Genomic DNA, 21,179 nt, shown 5'->3' with positions numbered 1-21,179 from the left:
TAATCTGGTACAACATAAGCCAAAAAATACATTGTGATGGTTTGAACATTTGTGTCTAGACAGGTAGACACACATAGGTGAACAGGACAGACTATGACTAACATACAGCTGACAACAGGTAAATCTAGGAGATCAAATCAAAACAACAGACCTGACTAAGTCTTCGCACTGGCAGGCTGGGATATACCATCTGTCTCGGGCACACCATCAGCTCCTTTTACCTTCATTAACACAACTAAACTTTCAAGCCTTGTCTTGGGAATAACATCTTTGTCCTGTGGATACACATTGATTTTCAAGTTGATGCACAAATCCTGTTTCAGTGTGCAACCGTGACTGTAGTGTGTTTATATGAAAGATCAAGATAATGGCAAAGCTACTGATGACTAAAAATCCTGTCCTACAGAGTATATTCTGCAAAAACTAGACACTTAAAGGTCATTCTAGCAACAAGATCAAGATAGGTGGGAGGAGTCATGTAACTGAAGAGCAGTTAAACTAGAGGCCTTTGTGTGCCGAACTCCACCCACCTTTTACTCACTCGTTTTCACCGTCTCAAGACAGGCATTCGATTTTGCCAACAGAATTCTTAAGACTACATTCCTTCTCATTAAACTGTCGGGCATTATATTATTAAAATATTTATTTGCCTACACGTGCAAAAATATACAGGGAAAAACGTGAAAAAAAGCAATGGGTAATGGTTGCCGGCCAAGGCTCCTGTTAAAATCAATCAGACTGGCATTTGGTTGTCTTGTTTGGATAATTGCTGGATAAAACTGCAGTAGATGAGATCAAGCCATCAAAAACTTTCAGCCCTCTCAATGAGCCTACAGGGTGCTTCTGATAACTAAATATTATAAAATAAAAATAAAAACAAAAACGTGTCAACTTCTATGGACACCAGATTCATTCTGTATAGAAAACAATCTAATTTTCTTGAAGTCTAAGATTCTGCAGTGCACCATTGTTTAAAAATAGCTGTAAATGGCTGGTCTCCAAGCACTAAAAAATAATACTAAATATGGACCAAATCCATTGTTCCAAAATGAGGCCAAATGACATTTTTATTCAGTGCTATTACAGGGGTGCAATTTTTTAAATTCCACTGTCAAGGACCACTCTGAGAGTCAGGATAAATTGCAAAAAAGCAAAGCAATTCCCTGCGGCAAAATCTCTTAGCTGCTGTTCAATCCACCAAAAGATGGAAGCCAAGCCAAACAATAACATACTATTCTGTGTTTGACACTTGACACGCGTTGGCCACGCCAAGCCAACATGTTTAAAAACAGGACCTGCATTTGCCTTAAACTTGTTAGACCTTTGACTAGATACAAGTGCCAAATACAGCCATTTCATTTAAAAATAAACAGTATTCCCTGCAAGGGATTATTTATAAAAAAATTAGGAAGAATATTCTTTCGGTGTCCTTAGCCCTATTCGCACAGGATTAGTATTATGGGGACCACTAGTCATTTGTAATAATTGCAGAGGTTGTCTCTGATATTAATCCCGTGCGAATCGGCCATGCCTGTAATTTGTAAAGTTAAAATTCCCCCACAAATTACCTACCATATTTTGACGTACACCGAGGTCCTGTGATAATATTAGTCCCATGCGAATCGGCATCTCTGTGATTTGTCGGGCTCATATATCATTTTTCAAGGTTTTATCCACCGGTTGCGAATAATGGAGGCTGTGTTGAAGTGTTTTGATATCATTTCGGGTGCTGGGTCATACCCAGGGATGTGCGAGACTAATCAACTAGTCGTTTAAACGGTAAGCTCCTAGTCGACATTGAAAACAACAGTCAATTACGCGAAAAAATTACACAAAATGTTATAATTTAAATGACTTCTATTTTAATGTTTTGTTTAAATCACTTACTAAAACTATATGTTTGATAAAATAATTATTAATAGTCTTTAAAAGTGTATCAGGAACGAAATGTTTAAATTTTAGGTCAGATCTAGCAAGCGTTTCCATTGTGCCAATTGCAGCAAGCTCAGAAATGACCACTTGAAAGACGAGTTGTAGGGGTGTTTTGAAGGAGAAAAACGGGTAGGTTTTATGCAAACTATGTCATATCAAAGTGGCAAAACAATAATTTCACTGAGCCATGCGTAACCATACTGTATCATGTATTTTTTTGCGCAATGCAGAAAATGCAGACAGAAGCGCGGAATGCAGGCATTAGGGATGTAACGATTCACTCAGCTCACGATGCGATGCGAGTCACGATTCTGATCTCACGATGCGATTTATTCACGATTTACTCACGATTTATTTTGAAAAAATGAGTTGAAACAAATTAGAAATGAACAACTTCCCTTGCATTATTTCTTAAATGCTTCACGTTTCTTTGTATGATAAAATAATGTTTTATTTCAAATAACAAAACTAAACTGCAATTTTATAACAAATTAATAATAGAAAAAGTCTCTTTAATATAAACAAACTAATACTGTCTGTGCTTTTCTTGGATTTTTTTGCATTTAAGAAATATCAGCATCCACGTTTAGGTTTGCAGTGAAAATAGCGGCCCCTGCTGTTCAAAAAATGTATTGCGATTCAGTTCAAGCCTCAACCGATTTTTATCGTCCTCATTATAACCGATTTTCACCGGCTCACGGTGAATCGTTACATCCCTATCTTCTTATAATTAATAATAAATATAAATCTAAAATTAAGAAAATCTAATCAATTGTATTAATTATTTAATATAATTACCACAATTTATATTTAAAATATGAAAACAGATTACGTTATTGATGGCAAATGAGCTGTATCTGCCACAGAGGTCAAATCTAGCACAGGAGGTCACAAGCCAGTGTACTTTTTGTGCCGGTCCCAAGCCCGGATAAATAGAGAGGGTTGTGTCAGGAAGGGCATCCGACATAAAACTTTTGCCAAATCAAATATGCGAATCACTAACATGACTTCCATACCGGATCGGTCGGGGCCCGGGTTAACAACGACCGCCATCGGTGCCGTTGACTTACAGGGCACTGGTGGAAATTGGGCTACTGTTGGTCAAAGGAGAGGAGGAAGGTGTGTTAGAGGAGGAAGGCGTGTCCGTAGGCAGAGAGAGAAGAGGAAAGGCAGGAGTTTCAGACTGAAAGTAGGGACTTTGAATGTTGGTACGTTGACGGTAAAGGCAGAGAGCTGGTAGATATGATGCAGAGGAGGAAAGTCGACATTCTGTGTGTCCAGGAGACCAGGTGGAAAGGGAGCAAGGCTAGAAGCATTGGAGCAGGGTTTAAACTGTTTTATCATGGTGCGGACAGGAAGAGAAATGGAGTAGGAGTGATCCTGAAGGAGGAGTGTGTGAAGAATGTTCTGGAGGTAAAGAGAGTGTCAGATAGGTTGATGAGTCTGAAGCTGGAAATTGAAGGTGTGATGTTGAATGTTGTCAGTGCTTATGCTCCACAAGTAGGTTGTGAGCAAGAGGAGAAAGACAGATTCTGGAGCGAGTTTGAGGAAGTGATGCAGAGTGTTCCCAGAGGTGAGAGAGTGGTGATAGGCGCAGACTTTAATGGACATGTTGGTGAAGGGAATAGTGGGGATGAGGAAGTGATGGGCAGGTTTGGTCTTCAGGAAAGGAACCCAGAAGGACAGAGGTTGGTAGACTTTGCTAAAAGTATGGAGATGGCTGTGGTGAACACGTACTTTCAGAAGAGGCAGGAACACAGGGTGACATATAAGAGTGGTGGCAGGAGCACACAGGTGGACTATATTTTATGTAGACGCTGTAATCTGATGGAGATTAGCGATTGCAAAGTAGTGGTAGGAGAGAGTGTAGCTAGACAGCATAGGATGGTGGTGTGTAAGATGACTCTGGTGGTGAGGAAGATGAAGAGAGCAAAGGCAGAGCAGAAGACAAAGTGGTGGAAGTTGGAAAAGGAAGAGTGCCGTGTTGTTTTCAGGGAAGAGTTGAGACAGGCTTTAGGTGGTCAGGAGGTGCTTCCAGATGACTGGACTACTACAGCCAAAGTGATCAGGGAGACAGGTAGGAAGGTGCTAGGTGTATCATCTGGAAGGAGAAAAGAAGACAAGGAGACTTGGTGGTGGAATGAGGAAGTTCAGGAGAGTATCCAGAGGAAGAGGTTAGCTAGGAAGAAGTGGGACAGTGAGAGGACGGAGGAAAGTAGACAGGAATATAGGGAGATGCAGCGTGAGGTTAAGATAGAGGTTGCAAAGGCCAAACAGAAAGCTTATGAGGATATGTATGCAAGGTTAGATAGTAAGGAAGGTGAGAGGGATTTGTATCGGTTGGCGAGGCAGAGGGATAGAGATGGAAAGGATGTGCAGCAGGTTAGAGTGATTAAAGATAGAGATGGAAATGTGTTAACAGGTGACAGGAGGGTGAGGGAAAGATGGAAGGAGTACTTTGAGGAACTGATGAATGAGGAAAATGGCAGGGAGAGAAGAGTAGTAGAGGCAAATATTGTTGAGCAGGAAGTAGAAAGGATTAGCAAGGGTGAAGTTAGGAGAGCTTTGAAGAGGATGAAGAGAGGAAAGGCGGTTGGTCCGGATGACATACCAGTGGAGGTATGGAAGTGTCTAGGAGAGATGGCAGTAGAGTTTTTAACTAGGTTGTTCAACGAGGTCTTAGAGAGTGAGAGGATGCCTGAGGAATGGAGGAGAAATGTTTTGGTGCCGATTTTTAAGAACAAGGGAGATGTGCAGAGTTGTGGAAACTATAGAGGTATTAAGCTGATGAGCCATACAATGAAGTTGTGGGAAAGAGTAGTGGAAGCAAGGCTAAGGGGAGAAGTGAGCATTTGTGAGCAGCAGTATGGTTTCATGCCAAGAAAGAGCACTACAGATGCGATATTTGCTTTGAGAAGGTTGGTGGAGAAGTACAGAGAGGGTCAGAAAGAGCTGCATTGTGTCTTTGTAGATTTAGAGAAAGCGTATGACAGGGTGCCAAGAGAGGAGCTGTGGTATTGTATGAGGAGGTCTGGAGTGGCAGAGAAGTATGTTAGAGTGGTGCAGGATATGTATGAGAGCAGTAGGACAGTGGTAAGGTGTGCGGTAGGTGTGACAGAGGAGTTCACGGTGAAGGTGGGACTGCATCAAGGATCGGCTCTGAGCCCCTTCTTGTTTGCGGTGGTGATGGACAGGCTGACAGATGAGGTCAGACAGGAATCTCCATGGACTATGATGTTTGCGGATGATATTGTGATCTGTAGTGAGAGCAGGGAGCAGGTGGAGGAAAGTCTAGAGAGGTGGAGGTTTGCTCTGGAGAGAAGAGGAATGAAGGTTAGTCGCAGCAAGACAGAATACATGTGTGTGAATGAGAGGGATTCAAGTGGAACAGTGAGGTTACAGGGAGAAGAGGTAAAGAAGGTGCAGGATTTTAAGTACTTAGGGTCAACAGTCCAGAGTAATGGGGAGTGTGGAAAAGAGGTGAAGAAGCGTGTGCAGGCAGGTTGGAATGGGTGGAGAAAAGTGTCAGGTCTGTTGTGTGATAAAAGAGTACCAGCAAGAATGAAAGGAAAGGTGTACAGGGCAGTAGTGAGACCAGCGATGTTGTATGGTTTGGAGACAGTTGCACTGAGGAAAAGACAGGAGGAAGAGTTAGAGGTAGCAGAGCTGAAGATGTTGAGGTTCTCTTTGGGAGTGACGAGGATGGATAGGATCAGGAATAGTACATCAGAGGGACAGCACATGTGAGATGTTTTGGAGACAAAGTTAGAGAGGCCAGGTTGAGATGGTTTGGACATGTTCAGAGGAGGGAGAGTGAATATATCGGTAAAAAGGATGCTGAGGTTAGAGCTGCCAGGCAGGAGGCCGAGAGGAAGACCAAAGAGGAGGTTTATGGATGTAGTGAAGGAGGACATGAAGGTAGTCGGTCTGAGAGAAGAGGATGCAGGGGATAGGGCTAGATGGAGGCAGATGATTCGCTGTGGCGACCCCTGAAGGGAACAGACGAAAGGAAAAGATGGCAGAATGAGCTGTAAATGCGGCGAATGCATCTTGAGCACACTCAATAAAACTCAATAAAGATGAGAATGTCTCAGCTTCTAGATTCACAGAACTTTGAAATTTCTTTGATTATAATGTTTATCACAAAAAAGTCCTTGAATAAACATGATCGCTTAGCACTGTTATGTGTGTGCCCATGCAGAGTTTGCGCAGATTCCTCAGACGGAGTTATTGTTCACAAACATTGAGCCGACTTTCATCCGAGCATAACGCTTGCATTTCCTCAACAAGAACATGTAAAATAATATTAACATCATAATCACATGCGGACTCAAGTGTTTAGCCTATGCATGTTCTATAAATCAGCTAATTTGGGCAGTATGCCTTATTGGCGGCTTTTTCATTCGCTCTGCGTGAGATCAAATGTGTTCTGCACTTTTTGTCCATCGCTTTATTCGCTTTTTTGTTTACACACGTTGCTTTATAAATAATAAAAACATTATATACTGTAATGTAGGCTTACCCTAATGTTACATTATTTAATTGTTGTTAAATATTTTAAGTTTCATGACTTCAGTGTAATAGACACACTTTTACTAAAATTTAAAAGTTCAATTAAATTATAGTAATCAAATTAGAGTCTGAAAAAACAGACTTAAAGGAGAAAATAAAATGGATTTTGTATAGGCTACATATTTTAAGTCCAGGCTCAGACCAGCCAAAGCAAACAAATGATCATCGCGTCACTTCTTGCAGCCGCTAAAACGATCCAGTCAGCCAGGGTTGGCTCATCAGCAAATGCAGAAATATTAATGATCATAAAGTAAGGAAAGTGGAAAACATATGCCTGTTTTAACTACATTAAATATTGGATATGAACAGTTTGATTAATAGCCTACATTCTTTAGTCTTTAAAATGTATTACACAGGCCCTACGCCTTCTGGGCCATTCTTAGTTTTAGACTAGTGGACTACACGGTTACAAAACTTTAGTTTAAACGACTGTCAAAATTTCGAAATCACACAAGTTCCCCAGATAATACTAATCCCGTGCGAATAGGGCTCTTGACAGGTCAAAAGGGTTAAGGTTACACTGATGACATAATGCCATTTAACATGGTGGAAAGGTATGCAAATAGTGGGATAGGCTGGGTTACGCAATTACCTGGCTCAAGGTGTGGCATACAATATCCTGAATATATTAAAACTTTTGCCTTGTTCTAACCTCAAAAGTATACAGCTTCTAAATGTCATTTTTTCCTAGTCAAACAGTATGGCTTACCACTCATTTAACTTAGATATTTGTTGTACTTCAGCCCAGAGAACGTGCTGTGTCACTCTCAAACAGAAATACACAGAGTGTCAGCTGAGTACACACAAAAGCAATTAAAACAATAGGCGTAGTTCCACAAACAAAACACACATGGCAGGTAGCACACACTCAGATCAACCATTGAAACAGAGGAGCGTGCACTCATTCATTCCCACCGAAAACAAACTGCTGCACCTGTCAGAGGAATTCTTTAGTTCTGTAGAGTAAGAGCTCTCATTCCATGATACCAGGAAAAGCTGGACACACAGACCTGCAGGTGTTATGTGCTCATACATGTTTGAGTTTGTGTGACAATTTAATTTCTTACCAATGTGAACTTAGCAATCAGCTTTCTGTTTGGGCGAGTCTTACTTTTTTCATGCCAAAATTGATCACATTTAAAATCATACATGCAAACATTCCCACGGTACAATAACCTGAGGATAAGGAATTAATGGTTTGGTATGAAGAGAGTTAAGTTCCTGGCCTCTGGGCTTGAAGATACAGTAGACAACTGCATATGTAGTGGAGGTACAAGTTGAGCTCTTATATTGCAGACGGTTTTGTGTTTCAGCAGAGGTCAGGGTGCAGCTGTTCCCATCCATTTCACTTTTATTCTCTTCAGCTATACAGACTTTGAGGATAAAATGTCATGATTGATATATCTTGACTTACTGATCCTCTGATAGTTCTGCAATATCAGCAAGTGTCAACCAACCTTTCATGTTATTTGTGTAATGTGTGCACAACCAAACTGAACTACTAATGCAGTGACATTTTTGGAAAAAAAACTTGACTCAAAAATGATAAAAAAACCCGATTTGTACTAAAGTACTGTAGTTAAAAAGACGACATCAAATTGTCTAGACAAACTGTGGTGTGCTATCATCATATACATCACAATACGTGAGAATACCACCCATTACTAATGGATAAAAGGGACGTGACAATGGAGAGCATTGTTAAATCAACCATCAGGCACTATTCATTTTGAACAACCCCCTTTACAATCAAAGCTCTCACAGCTCTGGTGACCAATCAGAACGTGACTCATGGCTCAGCAGGGGTGTGTGGGTTTGGGGTAAGGATGAGGGTCTGAGATGCTATGCTACAGCCCCCTTCCTGGAATTATTTCTATGCAAAGCAAAAAAGTTGACATCATTGGTATGATCCAATGTCCTATGGCTCTTTTTGTCCACGTTGCTGCTGATCTACTTCCTGTCTCATGAGACTGCAGTGGATAGTGCTGCTGGAAACTTCTAGTCCGGGCGGGAAGTCACTAAACTATTCTGTAACTGCCAAACAGCAACTGTTTGAAAACAACAATAAATCCTTTCTGGAGGGGACAAATCTGACAAGCCAACCATACCCACACAACCCCAACCACCTTACTCAGGAGTCGGACAAACAAGCACATTGACAGTCTGTGAAGCTGTGGGATGTGAACAAACAAGTGTGAGAAGAAGAAAGACGTAGTAGTATAGGCTACATAGATGTGTACTACACCAGCTGTCAGCGTCAATATCAATAGAGTATATGTCCAATCAATGTCACATTTCCAAACCGGAAAACTGGTCTCATTACATCCGCTTGTCGGAAAAAGAGCAAACAACAATAGGAACAAACTGATGGATTTTTCCAATAATCAGCTAACCCAGCTACCTAGGTTGTTTTAATTTTATATATGTCGATAGTTTAAAAAGAGCCAATGAGGCATATATACTGTATCCTGTCAATCATAAGAGCACAGGAAAATCCAATGAATTTAGAAAATGTTACGAAACATCACCAGTTTGATGTTCAATATTAAGAGTCATTACATAAATTAATAACATTCATAAGGTTATGAAATAATCATTTAATCTTCAGAATCGGTATCAGCAGATATCACTCTAAATAACCGGCTATCGTATCAGTTTAGAAATTTAGTAGCGGTGCATCTCTAGTAATTTTTTAAAGGCATTTTAAGTGAAACAGCTCTATAACAAACCACATAAGTTTGGCAAAAGGCCTATTTTGAAATATATTTTGGATAATTTAGTTTGAAAAACAGAGAAATGATTAAGAAAAATGAAGAGAACAACATTGACCTGACCATTCCTGGTGAATAATGATGTATTTATCATAAACATTGTTGGTAATGTTTTTGGTAAACATCAGACTCAATGTTTGGGAAAGAGGCTGTATTACTGGGTGGGAGCAGGGTCATAGGTCACCTCACCACCTCAAAAGAGGGCGTTGTCAAAGCAAGCTCCTAGGAGATGAGACACAGCCTTGAGTGTCCAACTGACTGAGTTGTTAACGTTGGTGTCAGGGTTTCAAAAAGAGGTCTGAGTGAAGACCGGATAAAATAATGCTCTCTGCCTGGGAGCCTGAAGTTTGGGAGAAGATTACCATATTAATATAAAGGTAGAAATTGTAAGAGTGGATGCAATAGCTACATTCCAGCTCCATATGCTCCATTCTAAACCTAAGAAAGCTATTAAAGTTAAGAGTTGCTATGCGGTGAGAGGCTAAATAGTAAAAAGAAATACAGTGATAAATTATTGTATGACTACCTGATATGTACAGCTGGCAGCAGGCAAACAAATTTAAGGCTGATGAAAGCTAGTATTTTACCACATTATTTAAAAAGCGATAAGGTCAGGAAACTGGTGGTGAGTGACGCACCGATTCACATTATACAATAGTACACAAAAGAACAGTATTGTCATTACTGACAAGAGCAAACAAACAAAATGAAAGAGGAAAACGGCGTGATTCACTCTTTGCCCCATAGACATGCCCTAAGGCAGAACATTGGAGTTTGGCCAGTGGGTGCTTCTCACATTGAGCTCAAAGGTCTTATGTTACAACGGTGCTTAACTGCTGTCACAATGCTACGTCCTCCTTTTGTCTGCGTATTATTGTGTACCAAACATGCATACAGGGACAAAACATCCTATTGAGAGTCATTCTGGATCAAACATAAACCCCAGTCTGTCAAAACACATTGCACAGTGCATTCAAAAGGCAGAACAAAAATATAATGCCTATTACGGACCCACACACAGCAAAGTTTCTACCCATTATTTTTCTCGGATCATATTAGACTTTCTTCAAAATAATCCCTTTCCATTCACATTCACCTATGTATAACGTCCATTCACAAAAACCCCATAGTACATTTTCAGAACATGTTATGGATTTTAGCTGCAAAGAAATGTGGCAAAGATAAAAGCAACAAGTGTCAAATGTTGTGCCTCTGTGTGAGCTTTTGGACGAAGAGCCCAATGAACCATCAGTACCACAGCTGATCAAAGGTTTTTAATATGTGTCTTACATCACAGACGTCTTTCAACTACCGCTTTTCATCTATTTACAATTCAGCATCTGTGTGTCATAATCAAAATCAGCGTGGAAAAGGCTTTTTAAATTTTAATTCATTGTACTTAATTCGTACATTCGTAATCATGAACTAAACAGATGCTATGTTTTTCTGACAGCATGTGCAGAGCCACACCAACCGGAACATGTGTCCCAACTCAAATAATTTAACTTCAGCGGTACAAACCACGGCAAAGGCGACAGACGATTTCGAGGGATATCAAAGGGTTCCAGTGGATGCCCGTAACCATCAGGCAAAATTAAGCTGCTTTGAATTCAACATTTGTGAAGGAAGATCAGATTCACTAGTTCATGGGCATCCAGTCGTAGAATAGTTCATTTACTTATCCATGTTTGGATCAGCTTTGGTCAGATTGGCAAATAAATATAAGTTAAAGGAGTATAACACAGGATTCTTATCATATAGCTTTTCCTAAAGTCACATTAGTAATAAAATAACTGAAACAACTCATTTTTAAAAAAATGCTGTAACAGTTCAAATGACAAGACTGTGTACATTCAATGACGGTAACGTTATACGACAACAGCAGAATGAGAGAAACTTCTCACATGACCGAACCCTCCGCAGTCACGAACTCCTGGGAACACCATCATTTCATTCATAAAATTCCCAACTTTCCCCAATATGAACTGATGGGTGGCTATTATTTTTAAAGTCGTTTTTCAGTTTTGTACATAAGTTAAAGATTACACTGGTTGAGTGGCTAACGTACGTACGTTCGACGCCGCGCTAAACCCTCGCGTCAAAACATTATTTTCACTCTGTCAAAACTTGAGGAATATTCCTAAAACATTGTCTCTTACCTTGTCCCGGCCATTTCTCCTCACATTGTACGGTTGAACCACAAAAACATTCAAAAAGTATGTGAAAAGATGTTAAAACAATCTCAGTGTGCGTCGGACGTCCTGCTATCGCGCGAGCCGCGAGGGTTTCGTGATAAATTGAGAGTTCTGAATGCGCGCGCCTGTACTACTGCTCGCTCGTGAGCCGCTTGGCGGGGTGTCTCGCGGACACATCTCTCTCCACCCCCTACACACAGGCACTCCTGTTCGTCTAACAGAGTAAACTTTAAGGGATACTTCACCCAAAAATGAAAATTCTGTCATCATTTACTCACCTTCGAGTTGTTCCAAATCTGTATAAATCTGTATGTATAAATAAATAAACGACCATAGTAGGAAAAAATGCAATGGTAGTCAAAAGTGCCCACGAACTGTTTGCTGTCCTGCATTCTTCAAAATGTCTTTTGTGTTCAATAAACAGAAGTAATTTTTCCTACTATGGGAGTCAATGGGGGGCGAGATCTGTTTGGATATAAACATTCTTCCTAATATCCTAATAGTGTTCTTCAGAACAAAGAAAAGTATACAGATTTGGAACAACTCGAAGGTGAGTTTTTCTCGATTCTCAACTCGATTTTTGGGTAAAGTATCCCTTTAACTTTGTGAAACAAATTACGTGCGACGGAGAGCAGTGGTTCCTTTCTAACATAAGACAGGTGCAAATTCAGGTGGGTTTGAATTCATATTAATTTACAATGGCTAAAGTTCTCGGCTCTTTGGATTATTCAGAAAGCGCCACCTGCCGGCGAACTATGTCACACAATTGTTTTATTTGCATGTCTGTTGTATCAACCTTCTATTTTCACAACCTTTTGGGGAAAATAAGAAGAGACATACAGAAAAGTAAAGTGAGTAAAATTCACGTAATTAAATTCAGAATATGTATAATGGGTCAAAACTTAGATCTGTACCCAATTTTGTGTGTGTACAAATTTGCATATTTTTAATAATAATATGTATGTTGTTGTTGAATATATTTTTGCACGTTTCTTTCTTTGTGTCTAAAATAAACTTTACAATAAAAAGTAACGTAAACAAGACCCAGGCGTTAAAAGACTGTGTGCCTAGTTTTTATGTAAAAGTGATTTTCTTAAAATTACACCCTGCATATACTGTATGTGTGAAAATGAAAAATTAGTATTTACAAGCATTGAACACTTTATTTACCACTATGCCTACTGTACATTCATTGTTTTCCAAATTTCAAGGCAAAGGAAAACAAAAAGGAATTGGTTCATGATGACAATTACATCGAAATTTCCTAACTATTATAACACATTATTACTGCAACACCATTTAGTATGTTATTTATAAGTGCATTCAAATAAACTCAAAACATTGGTTAGACTGAGGGTACTCTCCCTTCATACTTTGTCGACAGTCAGGAAGAGAAACTCCCGTATGTTCAGTCTGGTAAAAATATTCCAATATTTACATCAATTGCACATTCATTCAAATACATACTATGCAGCATTATGTCCCAAGTGTTAACTTACAGTAGCACCATATTTAAAATAAACAACAATTCAATTAATATAATCACACAGGTTGCAGATGATATTAACATTGTATATTACAAAAAGAGTGAGTAGGCCTATCATGAAGGGTCTTTTTGTCCACTTTGAAAACATCCACAGCAGCAGAGAAGCCAGAGCGCTCTGGCTCTGCATTTAGCACAGAATCATAGCACATCATAGTCTTACAGAACTGACAACAGAGTAGTGTATTTATTGAAGCACATCAATGAAAAACACGTAATAACATCATAATGTGAAGTGTTTATATCCCAATGATAATATTTTTCTTGTGATAGAAATAACGGTGATTGAGCTTAGCCACAAAATGTTAGGCTTCCGGCCTTATAGTAAGTGGCTCATTAACATCCATCAAAGTGTCCGTTATGGTAAATGCCATGATATTTGTCAAAAAGTCCATAAAAGTAGAAAAATGGATGGAAACAAATCTGCGTTAAAACAGAGAGGCAATGAGATGACTCTCTTTGAATCCACACTTTACTAGAGATGGCCGTGTGCTCACTGTCCTCAAGTCAGGAGTTCATAAATTCACTCTCCACTCCTCAGTACACTCTTTACGACGGAGAACAGAGACAAATCTAACCTACCCATCCTTCCCAAATTTGACCCCTGTAAAAAAACAGACAATGAAACATATTGGTTTTAATTACATGACCCACAAACAATTTCAATATGTAACAAAGTTACAACGTAACAATGTACATAACATAAAAAGACAAAAATGAACCAAAGTCAAGAACAAAATGAGAACAACATGAAAGTATGGCAGTAGGTCACCAACACCACTCTCTTGACACACTTTTTGACCAAGAGAATGAAGGACTCGTGTTATGATGATGATGTCACATGTTTCTGAAGGAATGGAAGAATTGATAAGCTGCTCATGCAGATAGGGACAGTGTATAACAGAGGGAGGAGGGCTATGTGGGATTAGTGGCAGTAACTGGCAGGCTGAATTATATTAAACAGATGGTGTGTACAAACAAACTCACGTCGATTTGGAGGAGGCTTTCTTCACTTTTGGCCTCTTTCGACGTTGAAGGGGCCTGAATCACGTGGAGCACGCACGCGTATGTCACCCCATGGCATCATGAACACAAAAGCACACATAACAAAAACAAGATTCTTTTAATGGCAATATTCTCAAATTTTGTGATGATAGTCATTTAATTATTATTTTTTATTAGAAATGTATGAAAGTTAAGCCATACCTATAATCGTAGAGTAAGCTTCTTTCCTTACCACCTATAAGAGATATGATGAGTTATGGGGTTATAGAATGTGTCTATACTGTAAGTATTATGTGGAAACACAGCATTTTTTCATGCGATTCATCGAGCAGGTGGTATGACTCACCTGTCTCCGGATTGCACTCTTTGTGACCTTTGCAGCTACGCAGTTTCATGAGTTGCTGATGCATGTGGTTGACTGCATCACGATCGAGCGTGCTCACTGCGTTCATCAGCTGCACACAACAGATACCATCAGTGGAAATTACCGTGCAACTGTGTAATTACTTTCAGGTCCATCTGTAAATCATTTTGATTTTCTAAAAATGTTTGTGAAAGACCTACCTGATAAGGATCTGTGTTGAGATCAAAATACTCCAGGAAGCCAGTGGCAAACTCACAAAACAGGAAGTTGTGAGTGTCATTTATGGTCCTTAGACACCAGTAAGTATTGTTGTTGGCACTTGTGCAAGCACAGAATGTCCCCACTGACAGAATACAAAATTAGAGATCATTTTTTTCATGTTCATGTTACATTTTTTATTGTGTGTGCAATACTGCCTTCTTTATGTTATTTACAAATAGAATGGTCAGTATGTAATGTCATACTTGTCCAGAAGGGGGCGGTGTGCCAGTGCTGGTTGTCATGGGTAAAGCAGGTGAGCCCAGGCATGCTACATGTGTCATTATTACGGAGTCGCTTAAGGAACTTCCTCAACTTCTTCCTGCGTTTCTGGTCTTTCATCAGCCACTGTTTCTTATCTTTGGAGGCCATTCTACTCAAATTAAATGAGAACATATTATCACTTGAATGTTAGATTATTACTGATTAGGCGTTAACATGCTTTCCTTTGTTTGCAGCATAAAAGACTTACTTGAGAGAATGTATCTGGCCTGATTTAACTTTGAGCAGATTCCTGTTCGGGGGCAGAAACCTTTCAAGCAAATAGTAAATAGGTATGTTAATCAGAGTTATTATAGTTTTGATTTTAGTTTTTTTTTAGTTATACTAATATTCAAAATTAGCTTTTATTCTTAGTTTTAATGTTAATTTTAAAGATTGAGCAATTTTGGTATATGCTTTTGTCATTTTATAATTTATTTGTTTATTTTTTATGTTGCTATATAATATTAATTAATTTTAGTTTTTGTCTATTATTATAATTTCAGTTTATTTTTGAGGCAACATTTCCATTTTCCTTCAGTTAAGTTTTTCCCAATCATTTTTAGGTCAATATTTTTTGTTGTTGTCAATGAACAGAAACGTTTCCAAAGTTTTAATTTTAGTAAACTAAAATAACCTTGGTGTTAATCATGTGAGAAATGTAACCGGTCCTACTCGCCCTGTGCTCGGTTACATTGGTGCCATGAACCGGATGGGTCCTCACTCCCCAACCGACAGAGACGCTCTAGCGACAGAGGCTAGAGACTGCCGTCTTTAGCATCCTCGTTAGAGCGCCCGTCTCCCATCCGGACCGACGCCGGTTCGAGGCCCGCACATCGCGGTGCGAGAAGAACCGGTTACACACAAATCAATGCAACACTTAACACAAGTAAAAGCAAGACAAGCTATTGATACTTACATATTTTGGTTGCATTCACACTCTTTCGGGCGAACCTGCTTTAGATGCCCTCTGACCTCTCTTAGGTTCTTTATTTTGGTCTGCAGTGTCTCAATCTATTGAAAGAGATAGACATGGTTAATCCAAAATCAGTTACATTAAATCCACACATAAATTTTCATGCTATCCTCCGAGTCATGTCCGGTTTGTCTTCATTCATGTTGTATAATAAGAACTTGCAGTCTAAATGATCGTACCTCGTGCTCAATGTGCAGTTTGTGATCTTTCCATGCCTGTAGAGATTTGTATAAGCCACCATCACACCTTACTGTATCATTCATCAGTATTGAACATCTAAACAATAAAAAATATTTGTATTCTAATGACAGAACCCACATTTAAGATTTAAATGTTATGATAATTATAAATAGAAAATGTAGAGAACAAACATGTCACACCAACATTTCCACTTTTTTGAATAACAGTACATCAAAATAATGTCATACCTCTAATAAAAGTATGTGATTTAGGTGGGAAAAACAACTCTCTTACATGGGACCTTCTCTTTTCACTACCTTGTCCGACACATCCATAAAATGAATTGAGAGTAAAATTGTAGTTTCGTAAAAAAATGTTTAAACAAATGCACAATTTTACTAGAGTAACTGATTGCAGGGATGTGACTGGTGACGTCTGTACCTGTAGGTGACTTTAAGAGCAGCAGGTGGCGTTAGACTGTTGAAATTAGTGTCTGCAGGACCCATTCCACTAAACTCTTCATTTTCTCCATACACAGCTTGCTTTCTGCCGAGCATGAGCCTGGTGTTATTCAGGTTGAGAGCCTGGTAGCCCTTCTCCAGGTCCAGAGTGTAAACATCTGAGTCCAGGTCATGTGGCGCCGAGCGGGCCCTGCGATTCCGTGGCACGCTCTTCTTGGACTTCAACTGTGCAGCTGACCATGACATTAAAATATCCCTGTTAGTTAAGTGATATACAGGACTGTATGGAGTTTGATAAAGGTACTTCAAACTCGCTTAAACTGCTGTGAAATTAATATTTCAATATAATTTAGCGACTTGTGATATGCGTATATTTAACCACCAGATGGCGGCATTTATCTTACACAGATTTTCAGAATAAAAGTCCTTATAAAGAGCAACTCGTTATCTCTGGTTACGCCAGAAAAAAAAGCACAAAACTGAGCAAGAAAAATATGGCCAATCAGTTATGTTTGATTTGATAAGGTTTTAGAGCTGTTAATTTTTTCCAATGTAAAAATATTGTCCTTTTTTATTTTACATTTACATTTAGTCATTTAGCTTACAATTTAACTTAGAAATGAGGTAAACAATGGAAGCAAATATTGTAAATTAAATATTTCTCTCAATGAAAAATAAAAAGAATATTGACAGGTGTGTATTTGTGACTCACTCATTTTGGTGAGCACCTTATTCTTCTTGAGAGGCACAGCGGGTTCACAATCACAGTTGATTGATGTTGAGGGAGCTCCATAGACCTGTGCCCCAATGGAAGCCATCAGACCGAGAGCACGAGGAGCATAAAGACCCGCCATCCCTTTACACTTATAAAGCCTCGGCATGCCGGTGGAATCCTCAACACACTGCCACTTCTGCATAGTGAAGGAGGAGGGGTTATCAGTGGAGATTTAAAACACTGGACGCAGCTGGAGAACAGGTAGGTATTTACCTGCCCATGTTGCTCACATGGAGTCTGGTACTCGGCTCGTTGACACAGTTCTCTGACCCGCTTGTATTTTGGCAGGGTATTCTGTTCCACCTCTTCGCCATCTGCTAGTTTATGCAGGGGCTTCCTGAATCAAGAAAGAGATCACATTAGGTCGCCACCCAAAAACAGCATCAGATACGGCCCTATCTGAAACACAGATGTGTCCGATGTCAGGTCGCCATCTGGTGCCACTCTAATGGAGCCGTGTCTAATCAATTTTTGGGGTTAAACATTTTTTAGGAGAGATACAGTATAGGAGTTTGTGATACACAGTTGAATTAAAAATGCATGGGTTCATCTGGCCTGATCAAATGTACTCACCCACTCTCTACTAGGAAAGAATCCCGCCACACTTTCCCCTTCTTGTGGAAATGAAACCTAGTGAAACTTACATGCATGTAAAAGAATACAGTGAATTTTAAGGCAACAAGGGGTGATGGGAAATAACACGTTCAAAGTGCAACATGCAGCTGTTACTTTAAGGATTGTTTTTTATCTTTTCTAACTTAACTTAATGACTTTATTGGTATGGCTAAATATACTCCAGTTGATTCCCTCTACAAAAAGTTTATTCAAGTGTGCATTTAGTATACCTTTAAACCAAAAAATAAGAAAGTATACTTTCATTTTCACTTATGTACTACTTAGAAATATACTTAAAATTGCATTTATTTATTTATTTATTTAAAGGAACAGTTCACCCAAAAATGAAAATTCTGTTTTTTATGTTTTTGTTAGCCTAGCCTATTAAATACTTTTTTTCAAATAGTTTCTTATAAACTTATATGTTTTAAGTTTATATACAATGTAGTTGTATAGGCAACGTTGTAAACTAGTTGTGTACTCAGAATGTAACTACTGTTACACTTAAAGTAAACTTAAAAATACACTTTAATTAAGTAAAATGTCCCAATTAGTATTAAAATAGTACACTTACAAGTGTACAACTAGTACATTGATATTAGTTCACTTAAGATACTTGAACTTTACTTAAATATAGGCCTACTTATAAAATGAACTTGAATAATACTTATTTTGTAAGGGTCTTTTATATTAAATAATATTAATTAATTACTGTACATTAATATTAAGTTTATTTAAATATTACTTCATGAAACATTTTAGATTACCTGACATAACATTTTTGTACTGTATTGCTGTTTATATGCGGTATGATCAAACTTTGGAAGAGTAAATGAAGTTACATCAATCTGTTGTTGTGACAATGTGTTCTTGTTTTTGTATTGTGATTGTGCAATATTTATGTTGTGGTGTGGTGCTGTATTGTACCTGTTGACTGGTTTTTCTGTGTCTAGTAGCTTGAGAATAGACTTGCCATCCATGTCCAGTGGTATATCTATTCCAGCCATGTCAAGCAGGGTAGGAGCCAGGTCAATGTTTAGTACTACATGAGGATTACTGCAGGAGATTAGCAAATCAGTCAACTGTGTCATTTTAGCATTATTTGAGCTCAAAATCTTTCAGTGGGACTCACATGGCACCTGCTTCCACATTGGGTCCTCTGAGATAGAATGGGATTCGGATGTCAAATTCATACGGCATTGATTTACCCTTGACAAGTCCAAACTGGCCAATGTGATAGCCGTGGTCAGACATGTAGATGATGTAGGTGTTGTCCAGCTCTCCGGTTTCCACCAACATGTTGTACACCTGTAAATAAACAGGAAACCTTGTTTAAACATCTAGGCTATTTATAACATACTTTCTTCTCACAGAAAAGGTTTTTGCATGCACCAAACATACCTTTTCAACGCTGTCATCCACTGAGAGCAGGGTCTGCAGCCTTCTCCTCTGTAACATGTTGGTGAACTGCATATGCACAGGTTTCATGGGCCCAGTGTAACGCATAATCCAGTGCTTGTCTGGGTTGGGGGCGTGGTTGTAACTTGGAGTTCTGTGCGGGACATCCGATAACACCATTGTTAAAAGGCGAGTTTCTCTGCTATTGAAAGAACTTACAAAACTGTACCACACTTTAAATTCGATGACAAAAACTTAAAATTATTGCAAAGTCACTACTATCCTATTTTTTGTGCATAACCTGGCATACAATGACATGTTTGATGACAGGATACACTTTGTGTTTAATGCATTGTATAGTGCTTCATGGCGCTGAACAGCATTGCAGTGTCTATTGTGCCGAATTCTGAATGACTAGCCTATTTACTGTAATATTATAATGCACCGCATTGTCATATTCCCTGTTGATCCATTTGCACAACGTTACATTGAATGCACCAATTCAATTTTTTTTAATAATTGTCTAGTACTAAAAATATTAATAATAGCTATTTATTCATAATAGTTAATATTGTTATAGTTATTAATTAAACAAAATAGCAGTAACTTTGGGATCAGGACAAGGCCTACTGTTAAATCATGATATTATAGCATGTCTCTTAAGCAATATCTTAGATTGCATGCTATATGTGTGAACAATGATACTAAATAAGATTTATGAGCCCACATGTAGTGTGAAAGAAGCCTTACATGTGTTGAGATGCATTGGGAAAGGCATTGCTGTATTGAGGGGCCGCGTCCTCCGGGCCATGGGGGGCAGCGTGACTCAATACCATCATTACAGGCCTGTGCGGGTACATCCTTTTAGAAACACGAAAGTAGTGGATGCTGTCGTTTGTGATCACATCAGTAAGATAATCCTGAGGAAAATCATTCAAAAGTGAACAATGCGTAAATTAAAAATATTTATTGAATGCTTCCAAAACAGGATCACATTCTCTAGCAGCTGTGGATCTTGGTATAAGCTCACACCATTTGGTTTGAGAATTATGTTGATTAAACACTGAAAATATGAAAATATATTCCAAACCGAGGACCCTGTTCATTTGTTAATAAATATTGCAATGAGTTGGACTTCTGAAATCACTGATGGAGAATATTACATGCGGTCTATGAAGAGAAGATGGATCAGTTTCATCATATTATGTTCAGTCATGCATTTGGAAGAGAGACAGCCGACCTTCGGGTATTCTGTTCCATGCTTTTCCAGGATACCATTTCGACATAGAGTGTAATTGTAGAAACGAGAGTTCTTCACCAGTGCTACCCATTCTTTCCAACCAGGAGGAACATATGAGCCGTTGTACTCATTGAGGTACTTTCCAAAAAAGGCTGTAAAAAACAATTATTTTGAGAACACATCTTGCATCTTTAAAAAACTGATTGCAACTTATGCATTTATAATAGTTAATTTATAAAGTTGATTATTTAAAGATGATTATTGTATACACTAAGTAGTTTAAAAATACTGTATACATGATGTTGACTAACCGGTCCTGTAGCCTGAATTGTTGAGGTGGACTGCAAAAGTATGGGGTTCATGGTGGGCCTGCCAGGATGGAGAGGAGCAGTTTTCATTGTTGGTGTAGGTGTGGTGGTTGTGCACATATTTTCCGGTCAGTATTGAGGATCGAGAAGGGCAGCACATAGGGGTGGTGGCAAACGCATTGGAGAAATGGGTGCCGGCTTGCATCATTATACGCCTTGTTTTGTTCATGGCCTGCATGGAGCCTTTGGGAATATATGTAGATTTGAAGAAAAAAAAAACAGATAGAGAAATTCAGATCCAGATCGTTTTATGCAACAGATGCTT

The 21,179-nt window shown here is 38.9% G+C and overlaps 2 protein-coding genes across 7 annotated transcripts in view; both read right to left on the bottom strand.

Moving 5' to 3' along the window:
• arhgap46a (Rho GTPase activating protein 46a) overlaps window positions 1-11,644 on the bottom strand; it is a 32,966-nt gene extending 21,322 nt beyond the window's left edge. Inside the window, exon 1 of one of the 2 annotated variants that reach the window (XM_057361404.1) lies at window positions 11,435-11,644. In XM_057361404.1, coding sequence (XP_057217387.1) covers window positions 11,435-11,448 — 14 coding nt within the window. In that variant the 5' untranslated portion in view covers window positions 11,449-11,644. The remainder of the gene's footprint in view (window positions 1-11,434) is intronic. The other variant, XM_057361403.1, reaches the window with a different exon arrangement.
• Window positions 11,645-12,600: 956 nt separating this feature from the next.
• The window catches only part of sulf2a (sulfatase 2a), a 30,095-nt gene continuing 21,516 nt past the window's right edge, over window positions 12,601-21,179 (bottom strand). For all 5 annotated transcript variants that reach the window (XM_057362427.1, XM_057362431.1, XM_057362430.1 and 2 more), the window contains 19 exons: window positions 20,858-21,097; window positions 20,547-20,698; window positions 20,057-20,226; window positions 19,310-19,460; window positions 19,041-19,216; window positions 18,836-18,964; window positions 17,867-17,932; window positions 17,507-17,630; window positions 17,231-17,429; window positions 16,499-16,751; window positions 16,057-16,153; window positions 15,821-15,915; window positions 15,113-15,172; window positions 14,847-15,013; window positions 14,583-14,725; window positions 14,365-14,473; window positions 14,220-14,253; window positions 14,001-14,054; window positions 12,601-13,617 (listed from right to left, as the gene is read on the bottom strand). In XM_057362427.1, the coding sequence (XP_057218410.1) occupies window positions 13,587-13,617; window positions 14,001-14,054; window positions 14,220-14,253; window positions 14,365-14,473; window positions 14,583-14,725; window positions 14,847-15,013; window positions 15,113-15,172; window positions 15,821-15,915; window positions 16,057-16,153; window positions 16,499-16,751; window positions 17,231-17,429; window positions 17,507-17,630; window positions 17,867-17,932; window positions 18,836-18,964; window positions 19,041-19,216; window positions 19,310-19,460; window positions 20,057-20,226; window positions 20,547-20,698; window positions 20,858-21,097 (2,450 nt within the window). In that variant the 3' untranslated portion in view covers window positions 12,601-13,586. The remainder of the gene's footprint in view (window positions 13,618-14,000; window positions 14,055-14,219; window positions 14,254-14,364; window positions 14,474-14,582; window positions 14,726-14,846; window positions 15,014-15,112; window positions 15,173-15,820; window positions 15,916-16,056; window positions 16,154-16,498; window positions 16,752-17,230; window positions 17,430-17,506; window positions 17,631-17,866; window positions 17,933-18,835; window positions 18,965-19,040; window positions 19,217-19,309; window positions 19,461-20,056; window positions 20,227-20,546; window positions 20,699-20,857; window positions 21,098-21,179) is intronic.

Source organism: Triplophysa rosa, linkage group LG20 (genome assembly GCF_024868665.1).
Source record: "Triplophysa rosa linkage group LG20, Trosa_1v2, whole genome shotgun sequence".
NCBI lineage: Eukaryota > Metazoa > Chordata > Actinopteri > Cypriniformes > Nemacheilidae > Triplophysa > Triplophysa rosa.
The sequence above is the reverse complement of the archived record's forward strand: the minus strand, read 5'-3'. Positions and strand labels throughout refer to the sequence as shown.